The sequence below is a fragment of the Psammomys obesus genome, unplaced genomic scaffold (genome assembly GCF_907164565.1).
Source record: "Psammomys obesus unplaced genomic scaffold, mPsaObe1.curated_primary_1811, whole genome shotgun sequence".
Taxonomy (NCBI): Eukaryota; Metazoa; Chordata; class Mammalia; order Rodentia; family Muridae; genus Psammomys; species Psammomys obesus.
The window spans coordinates 12,929,004-12,948,969 of record NW_026585895.1 but is presented as its reverse complement, the minus strand read 5'-3'; the positions used below and the strand labels follow the sequence as shown (position 1 = coordinate 12,948,969).

Below are 19,966 nucleotides of genomic sequence, written 5' to 3'. Positions count from 1 at the left end.
TTCTTTCTTTCTTTCTTTCTTTCTTTCTTTCTTTCTTTCTTTCTTTCTTTCTTTCTTTCTTTCTTTCTTTCTTCCTTTCTTCCTTCCTTCCTTCCTTCCTTCCTTCCTTCCTTCCTTCCTTCCTTCCTTCCTTTCTTTCTTTCTTTCTTTCTTTCTTTTTCTTTCCTGTATATGAGTGCTCTATCTGCATATACACCTGCATGCCAGAAGAGGGCATCAGATCACATTATAGATGGTTGTGAGCCACCATGTGGTTGCTGGAAATTGAACTCAGGACCTATGGAAGAGCAGCTGGTGTTCTTAACTGCTGAGCCATCTCTCCAGCCCCCAAAGTAGAAGACTATAAAGAGAATCAAAAAAATCAAAAATCAAAAATGTCTTCTTGCCTCCTCTCCTATCATACACTCTGTCCTATCCTACACTGTCCCCTCTTTTGATACTTCACATTTAGAATCAGGCTGTTTTACAATTTTCTATCCAAATAGTTCTTAAGTAAGGGTATCTATCATTGGGTATTATCCCTGGGATAACATTTGAAGAGTAAGTTACTGAATCAAAAGATGTGCTTTAAATATTTTAATAAATATCTCTAAGTTGCTACATTCGTTTTCTTTGGTTATACTTCCATTTTTGCTATTTGGACCAACTTGAGCATTCATCACGATGAATTTCGGTGTAACGCCCTCAGGCGCAGGAACTTAACGCACAGTGGCAATCCCGAGGAGGCCAAAAGTGCAGTGGCAATTTGTCTATGGCTTTTGAAAGGAAAATGGCTCTAAGGAGTACGGAGCCGTCGGAGCAGCGCCCTGAATTCTGGGGTTATTTGGACGTCCTCACACAAAGTCCACAGCAGAAATTGTTCTTTTCCACACCTGCTTCGGGGCAGGTCTTTCCATGTTTATTTCCTATTAGAGCTTTCCACTGCTAGAAATTTACGTAAGCGGTGCTTGTCAGTCAAGAGGTGTGCTACTATTGTACCAGAACCCAGAATACTACTGCCTCCTCTCTTTTTTGGGGGGGGGGGGGGGAGGGACTTTCTTTTTTGAGTCAGTAAAGAATGAGATTAATAATTTAATAGGTAGCAGCACCTTCCAGGGCAATACCCTTAATGTCTTTTCTTTCTTCTTAACCTGAAATGCTCTGTGTCTCCTCATAGGTTGTCAGAGAATTTTCTCTTCGCCACTCAGTCGTATCTACTTACACAAGCAGTTAGGCAGTCAACGAAGAAGAAATTTCTTTTTCTGGAGACAAAGGGATATCTCCCACAGTGTGGTTTCTCCGGCTGCAGTTTCTCCGGCCCATCCTGTCCCCAAGGTACTGTCTTGCTGTAGCCTGCCGCAGGATGCCGCAGGCTGCCACAGGCTGCCATTCTGTCTGGCAGGCAAAGGTGGACTGCACAGGCACATGGGAATGAGGAACTTAAAACTTGGTTTGTGATTTCAAATTGCGATGGGAGACGTTTTACCTTAACACCCTGCAGTCTGAGAATATCAAGTAAAACAAAAGTAAAGGTCTGGGCAAACAACTGTCACTTAGCATATTGGGAGTTTCAACTTTTAATCTTGACATTTTTTTATGTCAGACTTCTAGCATGAAACTAAAACTATGTGTATATAGTTCATGACTTGAAAAAAAAAACTGTAAAATGGGGTTGATTTAAGAGAGATTCATAGACACTAACACACTGAATGTTTTCAAGCCCTTACACTTTCTATGTTGCTAATAATGCTGTCTTTGAGTAATTATTTTTAGAGTAAATTAAATAAAAACGAGAGCATTCTTGATCTCTTCCCCTCCAAAGTTTTCAGTATTGTGGAAATACAGGCTCTCTATCTTTGGAAATGCAACACAAAGCAGGTGTAGGGGGTCATTTAGGAAGAAGAAAAATACTATAAGAAGTACTGACTTGTCACAAATATCACCTGCTTTCTTCTTTTTACACTTTTTTTCTTTATAGTGAATCACATTGAGCATACTCCCCAAAGATGAGTAGTCCATTTTTATAATAAGGGTTGAGAGCCAAAAAAGAGCCAAAAGTCCTAGCTTGGCTTAGGTCTGGCCATCGTAGAGAGAGCCAGCGTTTGATAAAATAGTCATAAAATTGACATTCTTTTTCTTTAGTGAAACCAAAGAGTCTCTAGAGCCTGGGGAGACAGCTTAGTCAGAACAGCGCTTGCTCTGTAAACACGAGAGCCAGTGTTCATCCCAGCATCCAGGTAAAACAAAAGCAGTAAAACAACAACAGCCAACAGGACTGTAGCATATGCCTGTAATCCCAGGGCTGTGAAGGGGAGGCAGAGACAGGCAGAACCGTAGGGCTCATTGGGCAGATCCCTAGTCAAATCCCTAAGCTCCAGAGTCAGTGAGAGGCCCTGTCTCAAAAAATAAGGTGGAGAGCAATCAAGGAAGACATCGGAAAATGTCCTGTGGTCCCCACACCTCTGCACACACACAGGAATGTATACTTGATTCCACACGCACGCCCCTCTAGGTAAAGGAGATGTGTTGTGTTACGCATTTTTAGCCAGTTTCAGAGACAACCCACTAGCTCCCAGGCCTGTGGGTGTAAGCAAAGCAGGACACAGAGCAGAAGTAAGAACACAAGCTTGTGATGGGGAGACCTGGAAAGCTCTGGGAGTTGCTGGGGTGATTATAGGAGAGGAGATGCCCCTCCTGGGCTCGGCTGTGACAAGCCAGGCCATTCCGTTCCCTGACTAAGAAAAGCCCTTCTTGGGCTGGAGAGATGGCTTATTCCGTAAGTGTGTGCCACACAAGTGTAGAAAGCTCGGATCCCCAGCTCCCCCATAAAGCCTTGTTGTGGTAGTGTATGCCGGGAGCTCTTGGCTAGCTATGAGTTCAGTGAGAGACCTAGTGGTGGCAGCCTTAGGCCCAGCACTCTGGAGGCAGAGGCGGGCAAATCTCCGATTTCCAGGCCGGCCTGGTCTACAGAGTGAGTTCCAGGACTGCCAGGGCTACACAGAGAAATCCTGTCTCAAAAAAAAAAAAAAAAAAAAAAAAAAATCAAACAAGCAGAAAAAAACACCGAGTAAGTGGATGGAGAAAATCCCTTCTGAACAGTGGAATCAGAAGATTCTAAGGTCTGGACTGGCAGTCTTCACAAATACAAGAGCCCCAACCTCATCCTGTAAAGTGCCGAGGACTGCTCTTGCCCCAAAGTTCTGTGTAGCCTTGCTGTGTTATGGTCAGCAGGGTTGCTATAAATGGCTCGGGAAAGGCCCCGCAGACCTTGGGGGTGACAGGGGCTGTTTAAGATAGATAGCTTTACCTCCCGAAAACTGCCAGTGGGTTTCAGTGCATGGAGACCCAGCCACAGGAAGGATCAGGGCTGGGCGTGGGGTGCGGGGTTAGGAGAGGGCTCTTCTTGATAAATGATGGAAATGCTCTAGGGGATGCTACTGTCCTCGGAGAAGACCTCAAGAAAGACAAGCTGTTTTGTTTTGACCTCTGGTGCCGGGTGGTCAGGCTACCTAGTGTAAGAATGTGTGTGTGTCAGGGCCCCACCGACTTGATGCCCTTCCACGTGGACTGGTAGAGGGTGCCGGGAGCTGTCCTTCGCAAACATTTTATCACTGTGAGAAGATGAGCGTGCGTCTTAATCGGCCATTGTGCAGATTGGGAAGTTGCGCTTTTTCACCCGCGGGCTCTGGGGCTGGAGTAAGGAACAGAAAACCGCTGTTTGTTTTGACCAGAAATGTACTTCAGCCGGAGCCGCCTCGCAGCCTGGTGAGGTTAACAGACCGTCCAGAGCAGCGCTACCAGGCCACGTTAAGTTCAAAAGGGCAGGGGAAGGAACCCGGGGTAGCCTGAAGGGTCTGTCGCTCTGGCTTTGGAGGTCGGTGCCGAGGCAGGAAGGGCAGAACCCCATGAAGCGGGAGGCTGTGTCTGAAAAAAAGGGTGCCATTGTCGTGTGCCGGGTTCTGATCTTGGTTTTCAATCCCTTCTCCTCCAGCACATAAAGAAGCCAGACTATGTGACGACAGGCATTGTGCCCGACTGGGGAGAGAGCATAGAAGTGAAGAATGAAGAGCAGATTCAAGCGCTTCGCGAGGCTTGTCAGCTGGCCCGGCGCATCCTCCTCCTGGCCGGGCAGAGTCTAAAGGTGGCTTCTTACCCAGCCTCAGCACGGCTCACATAGGCCTGTCTCTCCCTTGCCCTTTCACTCTCCTTTTGCACTCATCTATGATTAAGTTGATTTTTTTTTTTTTAAAGGAAAGGCCTTCAGATGGGGGAAAGGGAATTTTACTATTTTATGTGTTTATTCAAGAAATAATGTAAACTTCCAAATTCCATCGTTACTGGCAGAATTGTAGAGATACTTGGCTGACCCAGCCTAGCCAAGGTGATCTACGGCAGAGGGCTTTGGTGGCATTCCTGAGAGTCAGTTATTTCATAATAACCCCAAACATCCTGCCATCTCCAGTTCATAAAGAAATATAAATGCAGTTTCAAAGTGGAGACTCAGTGGTGAATTTGCTCACTGTGTCCTCTGTGTAACCAGTCTGTTAGAGCAACATAACCAAGCATGGGGTGAATGAAATAAAAAAAAAAAAACACAGAAAATTATTGAGGAAGTAAACTAGCATCTACTGAATAATTTTACTTTGCTATAGAATTTTAGTTATGGTTTGATTTCATGGCGATAATCTTCATGTACTTATGAAGCTCAGTTTCTGCGATTGGGGTGTAGCTCAACAGCAGAACACTTGCCTAGCATAGGTGAGGCCTCAGGTTCAATCCCCAGCACTGCAAAACAGAAACAAAATGAGACCCCTCAATTTCAGTTATCTTTGGAAAATAACTGGGTATGTTCCAGTATGGGGAACATTAAAAAATATTTATATAGACATGAAAGAAACCAAACTTATGAGAGTTGTTAGAGACTGAGTTTTTAAATGATGGTCCATCACCTCCCTGCCTTTGCTGCAGAGCTCGCCCATGCGCCATTTCAACAAGATAAAAAGGCGTGACTGAAGCTTCCTCTCTGGCCTCTCTGAGCCAGCATTCTGCTGTATTCTTATTTGTGTACCTCCGTTAGCTCTGACCCTTGAGGAAGAGAAAGGAATTGATAAAAGACGGATTGTTGGAATCCTCCGGCTGATAGAGACTCATTGTTTAATTGCTCACTTTATTTCCTCGTGGCCTCGAACACCATCATATACACAAACGGTCATCAGAAGCGCTCAGTTGAGGACGGTGGCTCGAGTCACCGTAATGATTAGCGCTATACCACGAACTGCTCACGGTGAATTTATACAGTCTCACCTTGGCAGTGCTGCTGTTGTAGACACAGTCAATAAATACAGAAAATGTCTTCAACTGGCGCTGCACACTTTCTTTAATATTTCAGGTTGACATGACAACTGAAGAGATAGATGCGCTGGTTCATCGGGAAATCATCAGTCATGACGCATATCCCTCACCACTGGGCTATGGACGCTTTCCAAAATCTGTTTGCACCTCTGTAAACAACGTGCTCTGTCATGGCATTCCTGACAGGTATTCATTTCTCAATAATGTATTGTTCCTTTGGAAACTAAGATTCATAGCACTATTGAAAAATACCGTAGTTCTTTTGAAACCTACCTGTGTGCATGCTTCTGAAATTGATTATGATAAAACAAAAATTCTGAGGTAACTTCTAATGGCTATAATACCACCATTAGATGTTTCTTAAAGCAGTATGTGATTTTATGTAGTGTTTGTACATTACCTATTTCTTTTAACTTATTTAATTTTTACCATATGGTAATAGAGGCAAATTTTTATTGACAACTATTATTTTGGCTGTGTACAAACTTAAGGTAATTAAGAAGCCTATCTTTTTAAAGACTCATCAATTCTTAAGGCAGCAATATTTGTTTCATGTATTTCTTATGAGGTGTGGTATGATTAGCATGAGACAAAGGTCAGGTCCGGTTACTCCGTCCATTCCTCCTTCGCTACAGAGCACTGCCGCTCACTGGGTCTGCAGTCGTTGGACATTTATTTTCACATTTCTTTTTATTGAGATCTATCAGCATTTTTTTTTTCTCTGTTTATGTTTCAGCCGACCCCTTCAGGATGGAGACATTATCAACATTGATGTCACGGTGAGTAAATCATATAAAAAAAAATCATCTTTGATCAACTTCAGAATTGCTAGTAGCAACAAGAAGGAGAGTGGCCTGAAAATGTGCATGGCGGCCCGGGGGCGGGGGAGCGCTGTTTACTCCCAGGCCCGGACACAAGCAGCTGCTTGCCTTTTTTTTTTTTTTTTTTTTTTTTTTTGTCTTTAACTCTGTGTTTATTCCAAGTAAAACCCAGGCCTGACTTGAATTTCAGGCTGGAATCAGATGCACTGAGATCAATGTTGGCCTAAGTGAAATGTCAGCCCAATCCTGCTATGTGTCATGTTTCTGAGAAGGTGTAATTGTTATTGATCCACTGTGTAGTTAATGCGCAGCACCGCAGCACCAGGCAGCTGCCGAAGCCAGATATGTATGAGATGAGCTAACACGGAGAAAGCCAGCATTTTTCCTTCACTCTGCCAAGATTGATCTTCCTCTTCCTGCTGATTTTGAGTGGGGCCTGTCATTATCTTACTCTGTCATTAGGGGCTACATTGGCCTGCGTGTCAGTCTATTTGGACAGCAACTCTCTTGCTAGCAGTGTTCCCTAGATTTATTAAAATCCCTGAAGGTAACATTGTGTTCCATCTCTGGCGAAGAGAGGCCCGAGCTCAAAGCACACAAGTTGAATGTTTGGGTTTTTTTTTCTTTTTTTTTTTTTTTTCCTGTCTGAATTTAAGTTTTCACCAAATGGTCGATGTCCTTCCTTTTTAAATAACAAATCTAAGTGATTTAACTCAGGGGCTGCAGGTTGTACAACCTGCAAGCTTTTTTGAGTTCTTTAGCATCTTACCATCCCCAAATTTAATTTTTTTGTGCTCATATTATTTCAGATTGTTTGTAATGGCACCTCTTGAACCATACAAAGGATAAATAAAATTTGTGCATCTATGATTAACTAGTAACTTTTAAATAAATAAAGCATAAACATATGCCTGGGATTCTAGGAGATGGGTACTTGTCAAAAAATACATTCTCTATTTATGAGGAAATATTTTTAGTAATAATTATTTTACATCCAGACTGAAAGTCAGGTAGCAGTGGGAATAAGAAGGAAATAGGCACTGGGAGATTCTGTCAGATTTTTAGCTGTTTAAGTTAAATCAGCTTGCTCTTTCTCTTCATACCATCTGTGCACAGGGATAGCCAAACAGTTCCTTCTCATGTCCCTTCCCATGTCACTGTGTCTTAGAATGTTCCACACATCTTACTGGGATCTTTCCAACTCAGAATACTGTAGAAGGTATTTTATGAATTGCACCTAAAATAAAGTCTTTCTTGTGATACATTTTTATCTTGGAATGAGCCTGATTTTAGGGTTTCACATTTATTTCCTCACATAGTCACCCACTAATAAAATATTGCTGCTGGAATGAAATGGGAAGTCTCCCATGCTGTTCCCAACATGCCTAGAGAGAATGCATTAGTCCTTTCTGTGTTTCCTAAAGGCTTTTAATAGAAAATTTTATTTCTGAAGCTTAAATTATTCCAACAGTTCTTAAACTCACTTGAAAAGCCTTCCAGTATCTAGAAATGTAAAGGATCCTAAAAGACATATTGGTCACTATCAAAAAATTGTATTTCTTATGAAATATTTTATTAACTGAAGAACTGTATTTTTAGCTCCTATACTTTTGTCTAGAAATACCCATTGCATTTTATGGTTCTTTATGTCTGATATGTACCCCAAGAAAATATGTTGCTTTTTCTCTTAAAAGTTATTTTTTTTTTAAAGACAGTGTGGTGTTCACAGTAGTTGCTCAGTTAATGCTTGTTCAGTGGAGCATAAGAATGGTTTGTGGGGACAAATTGTAGTTACAGATGACTGCCCCAGACTTTCAAATGTATCTTCTTCCTACCAAGCATGTGCAAAGCCCTGGGTTCAATACCTGGCAACACACAATCCTCAATGTTCCATATGTGTATTGAATCCTTCAAATAGTTATCTTAGGAGCTATTGAAAAAGTAGTATGAGCAGGGCTAGTGAGACGGATCAGCAAGTAAAGGTGCTTGCTGCCAAGTTGACAGCCTGAGTTTAATCGCTGGGGCCACGTGGTGGAAGGAGAGAATTCATTCCTGCAACTTGTCCTCTGGCCTCCACACATGCCGTGCCTGACATCTGTGCGCGCGCACACACACACACACATACACATTTACACACATGATAAAGAATTTTAATATAGCTTTAATTTTAAAGTACTATGAAACAGCAAATTAAATTTAATTTGAATTGAATTTAAATAATACATTTTACTTAAAAAACACAAATTTTCTTGAAAAAATATACTCACGTTAGCAGATTTTTTTTACTCTTGTATATGATGAAAGTGGTCATTTTTCTGTTAAGGAATATAAGTGGAAATAAATTAGGAAACACAACTCTACCGTGGGGGACTAAGAAGCCATCAGCTTATCAGATTGATTGGGGTGTACCTCTGTGCTCTGCCAGTAACCCAAACACATTGCTGTCTGTGCCTCAGCTCTGTGAAGCCTGAGTGGTGCCTTCTTGCTACCCAGGAGAGCATTTTCTTCAGTGCATGATAGCACATGGGGATGACATCAGTTCAGACAAAACTTAAATGAACAGCTCTCCTCAGAGTCTCTGCACCCTGCCTTAGGAAAAGGGGAGCTGTGAAGAGAATTAAATAGGATAAGTGTATGCGAAATAGTAAGCGCCGTGTTTGTCCAGGGGTCAGTAGTTGACTCGTCTCCTCTGTCTTCTACACCTATTCTAGTGTTGGGTAATTATTGGGTTTTCTTGCTGTTGGTCAAGATCACATGCAGCCTCTGAGTCATTGAAGGTGATAAAATGATCTTTCTGTGGTCTTACTCCTAAGCCTGCCTTGATATGTTCTAACTCTTTAAAAATCCATGCGGAGTGTTTTCTGTTGCCATCACGCTTTCTGGAACAAATTTCATTTCTAGACGTAGAATTTTTATAACATATTTCGTCCCGGCACGGAGCTACCTCAGGTCTTAGCCTAAAATTCTCCTGTCCACCATTGCAACGCTGGCATGTGCCTCATATTTCTTCGTGTCATTATGTATCATTTCTAAGTGTAGAGCTGGTAAGTAATAGGACATGTAAATCCTCATGACACCCGGGACACATCTTACTATGCCAGAGAACTTGATTTTCTAAACCTACTGTGGTAATTGCAAGTGAATGTAGTTAGTAACTAATTTTTCCAAGCATAGTTTTGCCTTTGTAGAAATACAATGAAGGATCAAAATGTTTCAGTGTTATTACTAATCATAAAGCTGAAGTAGCCGAGCTGCTCATTTCCTTGTTTTTTTGATTTTGCAGAATCATCACATGGTTTCAGCTTTTAAATTTCAGAATGGTTTTAGTATCTCTCTCTTTTTTTTTTTTAATTACTATGTGAACTTGAGACTAACTCTGAGAAGATAATGAATTTACTAAATGCATAAACAAATAGTATATCTACTTTTGGAGAATAGAATTCCAGAAAAGAACCTTCCTTAAAATCCTTAAAATCTGTGCCTGTGTTTAGGTCTATTACAATGGCTACCATGGAGATACCTCTGAAACCTTTTTGGTGGGGAATGTGGATGAATGTGGTAAAAAGTTAGTGGAGGTTGCCAGGAGGTGCAGAGATGAAGCAGTTGCAGCCTGCAGAGCTGGGGTCCCTTTCTCTGTAATTGGAAACACAATCAGGTAAGCCTTGCGCTGACAAGTACAGGGAGGGCTGGCGAATGGTACAAAGGTCATTGGTGGCTTGGGATAAAGCTGATGACATGTTTTATGATTCACAGCCATCACTTCAGTCTGATATCAGTATGTGAACTGCCAGACTGCAATATTGTTCCCTGGGTTGGGAAAAGAAAAAAAAAAAAAAAGTGGCTTTTAAAAAAGTGAATTTTTTGACCGGTCAGCTAGGAGCAATGAGCACTATTTATATGGGTGCTTTTGTTTTAGCTTAACATGTTGGCTGTGGTGGTCCTTTATTCAAATGTGAAAGAAGGCACCTAAGAAAGGGGCTGATGGTCCCAGCTCTCGGATAGTAAGAAAGGAGAAAAACTCCACTTCATGAAGGAAGAGAGAGGCATTCCCGTGTTGCAAAGACCAGAAGTGTGAGCTCAAGGCAGCCTGACGTTTTTAAATTAGCAGATTAAGAAATAGCCCAAAAGGCCGCTCCCCTGGGTCAGTCTCTGTAAAACATTGTTTACTTTGCCTAGAGTTTTTCCGTGATTGCTTTTTGAGTATAAGTATATTTTCTGAATTCAAGACTTTTCTTTGTAATCTGTTTCCCACTTTCAGATCTTTTTCTTTTTCTTTCTCTCTCTCTCTCTCTTTTTACCCTAAATGTTTTGAAGTAGACATTCAGAATATGTGTTTTCATTTAAAAGTAACACATTTTGTTACAGAAGACCGGCTGGTCTCCTTTAAAGTGCTGTTCTCATTAATCTGAGCCTGAGCCTTTCAATACATCCCGTTTGCCCAAAGGATGGAAAGCTTAGTCACCTTGAAAAGATGCTGCCTCTTTCCCTGAGTACGCCTTCAAATACTTTAAGAAAAAAGGCAGTAAAATATCAGTTAAATGTATTTATGGCTTTAAAAATATTGTAACAGTGTCTGAATCAAACTTTAGTAAAATCTCTTTGGGTTATATCTGAGAAGCTTTTATTGAAGACTTTGAACAAAATTGTGTTTTTGACAGTTTTAAATTATAGGCTAACTAGCCTGGGAAAAAAGGATAGTGTCTCTCTGTTCTTTCATAGGAAATGTTGAATCAGACCCCTACTGGGAAAAGAAATTTAATGCATATCTCACTATCTTACTGTCCATGAATATAATAGAAATGAATTCAAAATGCAGTTTTATTTTTGCAAATGGGATGAGTCGATGGATGCACCTCATATTTTTGAACACCTAGGGTTCAACAAATTTACTGGTGGCGCTCTTGCATTTTAACAAAATTTATTCTTCAGTAGAAGGGGGCAGAGAACACTGGATTCTTATTCAAGCATTCTGTGGCGCTGTGCATTCACGGCTGTGTCTAAAGGGCATGTCAGCCTTTGATTCTCTCTGAGAGGTAATTATCCTTTTCCTGTCACGGAACAACAAATGATAGCTAACTACAGAGGCACATTTGCAGTAGTCACATTCATCAACTGCAGAAAAAAAATTCAATTTAATTGTGCAACACAGCTGCACACGGGCTCTGAGCATTTCTGTTGTTCTCCTTGTCTCGCTATTCCTCCCTCCACATCTATTTTTTAAACTTTTTTTTTTCTGGTTATTTTTTCCCCTTTTTTTTGTCTCTTCTTCCATTTTTACTCTCTGTACTTTCTTGTTAAAGTAATTTTCCTTTGTGGCTCTCATTCTTTTTTCCCCATTGAAGGCTATGAATGTAGAAAATTATCACAATTACTCATATAATTGAGCCTCTTTGTAGCAAGTGCAACTCCAGTAGCCTTTCTCCATCATGAAAATGGTTTCATTATAGGGTTTTTCATATTCTCTGACACCATCTACACAGAGGAGCAGGCGTGCAGATGAGCTGTACTGGGAACAGGCTAGATCAGTAAGGTCACAGTAGGAATAATTAGCTCTGCTATGGAAAGAGCATCCAGGCCTTTTACTGCTACATAAATGTACTGTCCGTGGCTTTTAGCCACAAAAAAACTTACTAACAAATGGAGCTCCCGCCTACTACTTTGAAAAAAAGATTTGTATCAACACTACAATTTTCCATCATTAAGACTAATAACACAGAGCCTAGTATACATCAAGGGGAATAAAAAGAAAAATCTCACATTCAAGTGGTGGCTGGGCGCTGACCTTTGTTCCCTCTTTTTGTATACGACTTAACTCTTTACAAAAAAGAGCCACACGCCACACCAACATGCAGGTGAACTCCAGCTAGTACTTGCAAAGCACAGCATTCAGTTGGAAAATCTGATAAATCTCCGTGCAGGATAATGCATTTCATTACATATTCACTACATTAATTCCAGCTACATAAAAAAAAAAAAAAAAAAAAAAAAGGGGAATTCAAAGTGACATTGGATTTTAGCTATCTGGACTCGAAGGTCAGTTTGGGCAGAGTATGAATTTGCATGAACAGGCTCCTTTGAAAACCAGACCAGCCCCAACAACTACACGCAGAAAACTCTGTGGAAAATAACAGACAATGAACTTTTTACTCTCACACTAATGCATTTCATTATTTAGACGGTTTGTGTCTGCCACTGGTGAGGAAGCTGCTCCTGATTCTGACAAATGTTTGTTTGTTCGGATGCACGCAGCAGTATTTCTGGACATCTATTGTTTCGCCTTTTCTTATTCAGGAAAAATCTTCAGGGAGTAAATAAACAGACGAGAGCCACCTTTCAGTCGGAAAAAAGCACTTGAAATCTTTACAGACCAAAGGTTTACAAACATGTTTCAGCTTGGTCTCCTTTTCTTTAAGATTGTCAGTCGCCATCTGCCATAGCCTCCTTATGCTGATAGACTCTGAGGACACCCAGGCAACTTGCACTCCTCTGGGGTAGCCATCCCAAGCCTTGAGGTCCCTACAGGAGAACATGAAATCCTGCTCAGAAACCTAAAGAATAGGAGGGTGTCTCTGAACAAGGGTCAGCTGAAATGGTTTTACAAAGACAGTTTTCTCTGTGCCCTTTGGCTTCGTGAATGACTCCTAGGCCATGGTGCTATTGTGCCCGCTCTCTAAGCGTGTTCGCGCTGCAGCAGTGTCTGTACTGTCCATATGTGTGAGAGGAACATAAATGTGCTGCTACATGCATCACTAATAGGTGACAGTTCACTCCAAAATAATTTAAACTTATAGTTGGAGATGTCATGATGAAACTATCAATAAATGGGCTTTTTTAATGTTTAATTCATAAGTATATGTTTTGATATTAATTTAGAACAATACAAAGCAGATTTTTTTTAGAAAAATAATCTCTTTCTATTAGATTATGCGCATTTAAACAATAAGTGGCTTAGGCAAAATAAGTCATTTTAACGTCATCTGTGATGGATTTTCCTTGACAGCTACTGTAAATTACAATTACACTGCGTCTCTCTGCACATGAAAGTAAGCATTGCAATAAATTATCTTTTATTTCAATCCATCATGTCTGCTTTTCAGAAACAGAGAACCTCAAATAAAAGTTCAGCACTATTGTAAGAAAAATACAGTAATTTGTGATCCAGCTTGAAACAAAAAATAAAATGTCCCACTTTATTGGAAAACAGTTGTTGGCTTTCAAAAATATGACTAATTGTACTTAAACATTTCTGTCATTAGAGGGAATCTCTGGCTTTGTTCATCCCTCCATTCAGAGGCTACTGCTGGGACTGGAAACCTAGAGAGATTCAAGTAAAATTCCCTAACTTAGCAAATCAGCTGCCTTTTGGGACCCTTCTCTGCAAGAGATGTGGTCCTATGGAGACCCGTGCTCTCGGGACGTGTGTCAAAGTGGTAATAAAATGTTCTGTGCACAAGCCTAGTGCTTTAACACTGTGTCCTTAAACACAGCACTCCTCTGCCCTCTTGGGGAATGCAGTTTTAGTAACGTAAGTTACTTGAAATGTGTTAAGAAGTTCTATTTATTTAGACAGTATGTAAAAGGCGTCTAACTGCTTCGATAAAAAAAGAATTAACCTGAAGAAAAAAAGTCACAAGAAGCTCCTTAAAGGAAGTCTCTCTTCCACCTCCAAACTGGCACTTAGCCGTGAGCAGTCACGATGCAATGTAACTGAGACTGAGCTACCTTCTGCGCCCCTCCCTCAGCATTCCTGCTGAAAGTCATGCAGTCTTGACTGTTGCTCTCACGACCCAGCAACATCCTGTCTGAGGACTTTAGCTAGAGAAAATCAGACCTTGAGAGTTATTTTCTGTAGATTTCAACAAGGAAAAAGGTTTCATCTGCGAAATGTTCAGGGCAAGAAAACCCTTGTGCTGAGACAGCTGTAGTTCTGCCATGCTCTGGCCTTGGAGAGCAAATGCCTCCCTCCTCAGTGTCTTCCTGCCCCTCTAGTCCAGCTTCTCCCCCTGATGTTTCAGGGAAGAGGTACACCCCACCGTCCCATGCCACACCAGGGTGACCAGCGCCCGCTCTCCCGTTGAAGATGTGGAATTTGATTTCCTAAGTCCTTTGGATTGTCTTTACAAAATCAGATTTAAGTCCCACCACCAGGAGAAGAGTCTGTGCTGACCATGTGTTCCAAAGCAGTGGAAAGCGTAAGTGTTCAGTGCTTGGGAACGTTAATGAAATTTGATCTCACTTACGAGTATGCTGAAAACTACACGTTCAAAAGGGAGATACCTGGATGGAAGTGCATCCCTGGCTCCTGGGAGCCAAACACATTCCCCCAGGGAGCTGAGGGAGACGTGTCCAGTCCGCCCCTCCCCCCCAGCTGTGAAATCCTCCAGCCCCTGCACACATGACACCGATTCTAGGATACTGTAGCCCGAAGTTCCATCAGGACCCAGAGAGCAAACTGTGGCAGGAAAAGGTACTCAGATATCTTTAGTTACTTAGTGGTCACACGGCCTCTTTTATAAAGAGGAGTGAGAGGTATGAAGGGGGGACCCCTGGAGGGCTTTTAGAGTGGTCTTTCTTCTCTCATTGGAAGTCAAAATGGAGATCACCATTATAACACACATTTAAGGCGTAGCTGTGAAGCCTGCCAATCAGTTGGATCATTGAAGGAAAAATAAAATAAAAATACTATTTTTTTTTTTAAGAAAATACTAGCTGGGTGTGGTGGTGTATGCTTTTGATCCCAGCACTTGGGAGGCAGAGGCAAGTGGCTCTCTGAGTTCGAGGTCAGCCTGGTCTACAAAGCGAGTTCCAGGATAGCCAGGGCTACACAGAGAAGTTCTACCAAGAGAGAAAGGAAGGAAAGAAAGAAAGAAAGAAGGAAGGAAACTTAATATTGAAATGCTTTTCAAATTATTGAACTAATGTAACTTACGGATGTTGGGAGAACTCATTCTTACATAGAAAACACAAATAATAACCCAGGCTATCATATTATTTAATCATCTCTCCTCTGTCTACTCTCCATCCTCAGTTTTGTTCAGCAGTTTGTGGAGCTAGGAGAAATACCTTGGAAAAGATGTTTTCCAAAAACACCTCCAGGCCAAAGCCCAAGGAGCTACAAAATAGCCTGGGTCCCAAAGCACAGCTTCAGAGTTGAAGACCGCCTTATCCTCCCTGTGGCACTAGCCTTGCTTATCCATTTCTACCCCCCTGGTTACAGCAAAAATAAATGTCCATGCGATGTTGCCTCTTTGCTGGTCACAGGGACATCCTTGTCTAAGGGAAGAGTCTCACAAACCTGGGAGTACTTTAAAATGTTCTTAAAAACCAGACTGGGCACAGTGGCACATGCTTGTGCTCCCAGCACCTGAGGATGATGAATTCAAAGTCAGCCTGGCACACAAATTAACACCTTGTTAAAAAAAAAAAAATTTCAGAAGTGTATGTAGACGTGATGGTTCATAAAGAAGTTAGCCAAAAGGCTCTGGGTAGGCTGGAGAGATGGCTCAGAGGTTAAGAGCACTGGCTGTTCTTCCCGAGGACTGGGTTCAGTTCCCAGCACTCATGTGGCAGCTCACAACTGTATATAACTCCAGATCCAGGGTATCTAACACCTTCACACAAAAGGCTCTGGGTGAAACTAGAGTCTGTTAGAAATGAGTTTGAGAACTGAAACTTTGCATTTGCTAGGAATCGCAGCCATGGTTCCATAACCACCTGACCGTTGCTATGGGCAAGGCTGGAGCCATTATGCCCTTGGCCCGCATGAAAATATAAACCGTTAGTGTTGTACATGTTATCAGCCTTCCCCAAACAACTATATTCACCCAATCTCAGTGAGAGCAAACCTTTCCATCCTTGCACATAAAGATTTCAGAGTTGGGTTCTATGTGCTGGGTTCCATTTATAAGGGATAGCTAGAACCCAAAATGTCTGCATTTATTATTAGGTTCAGTAGTAACACATTTAAATAACATTGTGATAAAACTGTTTGCCAATGAACGTTCCTAATGATATGTATCTTACGTGGAACCCCCCCCCCAAAAAAAAAGTCACCAATTTTGAAAGAAAATGGACAAGACAGACAATCACTTGTGTCTATTTTGAAAGTGTTTGAAAATGTTTAACACTCTAATTAGATGATAGTACAGGAAATCATGAAAGTAGAAAGTCATACTTGGATAGTATAATTTTGTTTAATGCTTGAACAGTTTTTGAACAGTTACTTTACCCATAAAGCCATCAAAACGAGGTAAGTTCTCATGACCCATGTTACAGACATGTGTGTGTGTGTGTGTGTGTGTGTGTGTGTACCTTCCTTGTGAATGTCAGTCTACAGTTGTATGTGTGCATATCTTCCTCTTGCCTAAAAATAACCTTTGCTAAATGTACTTTGTATAGCTAAAAGCACTGTTAACCAGCATCAGCCAGCACTGAAAGAATCAAGGCAACATTCATGCTATTATCAGACTTGAAATAGAACTGTTTTTTTTTTTCTTTTTCAGAGACTATTTTAAGTGATTTTATTTTTAATCTCAATATGCATTGAGATATTTGATTAAACTAGATGTCTTTTGGTCACTTTAAAGCCGCATAACTCATCAGAATGGTTTGCAAGTCTGCCCACATTTTGTGGGACATGGGATAGGATCATACTTTCATGGACATCCAGAAATTTGGCATCATGGTAAGAGTTAATCTGGAATTGATTTATTGAATGGTATCAGTTTTCCTTCAAGGTTTTTTTTTTTTTTGTTTGTTTGTTTGTTTGTTTGGGTTTTGTTGTTGTTGTTGCTTTGAATCTACATTGTCACCCCCACCCCCAACCCCGTACCGGGGTGTGAGGTTATCTCCTTAATTTTAACCAGGATGTTACCGTGCTGTTGGATTACAGTTCAGCACATTTCCCAAATGCGGTTTATTTTGGCTTTGGTCTTCTCCTGAAGGATGCATGGCTGGAAGGCCTGAGGGATGTTTGTCTAGAAAAAGTTCCTGCAAACAAACCCCGCTGCACGGCCGCCCCAGCAGCGTGCACACATGACTGTTTTCTGTTTTCCTTTCTCTACCCCCTTTTTTAACCGCTGACTGTTGTGGTTAAACTTCGCTACATCCTACACAGCGCTGACAGCTGATGTATTTAGCAGCATGTACTCTTTAGTGTTTTCTGGATTATGCCCACCCTTGTGTTCCTTCCCAGAATCCGGTTTTTCACTGTCTGGGTGTGCAGCCACCACCGGGAGTTGTGGGAGGATTTGGGTTAAGGTAGGAAGCAACTGTGCGGAGGAGTGCCAATGGGGTGCACATTTGAACAAGGGCTGGGAGAAGGTTAGTCCCGGGTCTCTGGAAGAAGTAGCTAGAAAGCATCCTAGATGATCCACGGAGACGCAGCCAAACAGTGCTCCTTTGAGCCAAAGAGTCCCACCTGAGGCAGCTCAGAAGAGGCGTGTAGAAAGAGCCTGTCGCCTTGCACCTCACAAGTGCCAGTGTGTGCATCTGTTCAAGGATGGAGCTACTGCCTCCTGCTCCATCCTTCATGCCAGGTGGCATCGTTTGGCACCTTTTCCCCAAGACTTTGTTTGGACTTAGGGAGACCAGGAGACCTAGCATCAGGTGGCTTGGGGAACGGCAGACACGAAGAGGAGAAGGGACTGCATTGGTATCTGTGAGCACCCTAGCTGACCCCTGCCAGACCCAACAGGCTGCTGAAGAGTGGGTGGGGTCTGAGAACAGAGACCACAGAGGCTGACACACCCCCATCTCCTGCAAGCCCTGTGTTTAAACCTGTGGGCTCATCCAGGTATCCAGACCCCTCCACCCTTTTCAAAAGCAAAGTGGCTAAGTGTTTTTAAAGCAACCCAAAGCCCCCCTTGTGTCCCTTTCTCTCCTTGGTTCCCTTTCTCATACCTCCCCATGTTTGCTTTGCAGCGAACGACAGTGATCTGCTCATGGAGGAGGGGATGGCTTTCACCATAGGTAAATTCCAGGCCCCTCTGTGGAGGGCTGGGTTCCTCCTGGACGCAGACTGGCCTTTGCCCAGGCTTCAAGTCCTGCAAAGGCCTAATGAAGCTAATCAGCATAATGAAATAATTTGGGTGCATAGTAAATGTGATTTAATAATATCCTCTAGCCCCATCTTCCTAAATCAGATACTTACCGACACATTTAGGAGACTGCAGCCGCCCAACCTCTAATTCTGTTACCGGCATAATGTGCTGTTTGTTTTTTTGTTTTGTTTTTTCATTAACACCCAGTAACTAGAGACGATTAAGTCCCTTGCTCTCTGTCAGCAAGTGGCATATGCTGTGTGGCGGCCCATTCCTAGCTGATGGCATGATTGGTGTCACCACCAAATTCCAATCACCTAGGGCCACCAAGGCCTCCTAGTTCTGACTGTAGGACTTAATGGAGAAGCAATTAGGGTAAAATAAGAAAATTGTTATCTGCTGATTAATGAACATTTTGAGCATGCTTTAAAAATTCAAATATTTTTTAAAAACGAACTGGTATTTATAAGAGGGACTGGTGTTTGGGTGGTTATTATCCACAGGGTCCTAATTAAGGCTTGATTAAAATGCCCTTCTTTCTCTTAAAAAAAAAAAAAAAAACACGAACCAGGCAACTTCATACATTTTTTTAATGCTGTTGCATTTCCTCTTCCTACTGTTTAGTTTGTAGTGTTCTATGTAAGCAATATCAATTATCAGCCCTTACAGGATGACAACAGGAACCAACGGTGGGTACAAACACTCAGGGGGAGGGAGAACCTCCTTAGACTCTCTCTCTCTCTCTCTCTCTCTCTCATTACAAACTGAAACAATATCTACTATACTAAATGTTTTCTCTCCCACAGAGCCAATTATCACTGAGGGGTCCCCAGAATTTAAAGTCCTAGAGGATGCATGGACTGTGGTCTCACTGGATAACCAAAGGTGTCTGCCCTGTTGTTTCTGCTGGGGAAGGGAGGCCCTGCCACAGTGCCTGGAGCTGCCAGTGCACACAGCGTGCTGACTGCCCCGTGTATTTCAGGTCTGCCCAGTTCGAGCACACAGTCCTCATCACCTCGACGGGCGTGGAGATCCTGACCAGACTGCCACAGGAAGCCTGAGGGTCCACCAAGGAGACCTTTGAGAACTGAGGAGCCAGCCTCAGGCTGCATGGGAGTCTACAGTGTCTCAGAGAAAATGCAGTGAGGACGGGCTTTGAGGACTCAGGTCTGCCGCCTGAGATAGCCCTCCAGGCTTCCTAGCACAGAAAAGCCCTCTGGAGAGAAACAGACCACCCTTCCTGGGCAGGTGGTTTTCCCTTTCGATGTCCAGATTGTACCCAAGTCAAAACAAAAACCTCTTAAACCCGTTGTGTGCACTCTCTACATTTAACAGGTACAAAGGGGAGAGGGACAGATGCTTAAGTTTTGGAATCTCCAAACTTTTAACATGCCGCAGACCGGAAGAGCGGAACCCTGTAGCTGAACAATTGTTTTAACCTGGTTTTTCCCTCTGTGGATCGTAAATTGGCTGAGCCTGAGAGCATTTCCAGAGGCAAGCACCTGCCTCCACCCCTTGCCCAATTTCCTCTTCACAGAGGTCTGCTTGAGAGAGGATGAGCCAGGAAGAATTGCCTACAGTTTCTTGGCTGTGGACCATAGGTTTGGCCTTTCCGAAGACGTTAGCAGTGCGGAAACAAGACCCCCGAGGCTCTTCATCAGCAACCAGCCATGCTTGCCCCCTCCCAGCCTGAGGCCACCCGTACTGCATCATTTGTTGTGCTGAAAACTCAAGCTGCAGCGTCATTTTTTGGACTTGTCTCTTAAATTTAGA

At 42.4% G+C, this 19,966-nt stretch overlaps 1 protein-coding gene across 2 annotated transcripts in view; it reads left to right on the top strand.

Annotated features, from left to right (window-relative positions):
* Positions 1 to 19,503, top strand: part of Metap1d (methionyl aminopeptidase type 1D, mitochondrial) — a 62,516-nt gene extending 43,013 nt beyond the window's left edge. Inside the window, exons 2-10 of one of the 2 annotated variants that reach the window (XM_055600402.1) lie at positions 1,157 to 1,314; positions 3,971 to 4,120; positions 5,369 to 5,517; positions 6,068 to 6,110; positions 9,644 to 9,807; positions 16,739 to 16,836; positions 18,075 to 18,122; positions 19,000 to 19,078; positions 19,176 to 19,503. In XM_055600402.1, the coding sequence (XP_055456377.1) occupies positions 1,157 to 1,314; positions 3,971 to 4,120; positions 5,369 to 5,517; positions 6,068 to 6,110; positions 9,644 to 9,807; positions 16,739 to 16,836; positions 18,075 to 18,122; positions 19,000 to 19,078; positions 19,176 to 19,254 (968 nt within the window). In that variant the 3' untranslated portion in view covers positions 19,255 to 19,503. Of the gene's footprint in view, positions 1 to 1,156; positions 1,315 to 3,970; positions 4,121 to 5,368; positions 5,518 to 6,067; positions 6,111 to 9,643; positions 9,808 to 14,167; positions 16,647 to 16,738; positions 16,837 to 18,074; positions 18,123 to 18,999; positions 19,079 to 19,175 lie in introns of those variants that run through there. The other variant, XM_055600403.1, reaches the window with a different exon arrangement.
* The last annotated feature ends 463 nt before the right edge of the window (positions 19,504 to 19,966 follow it).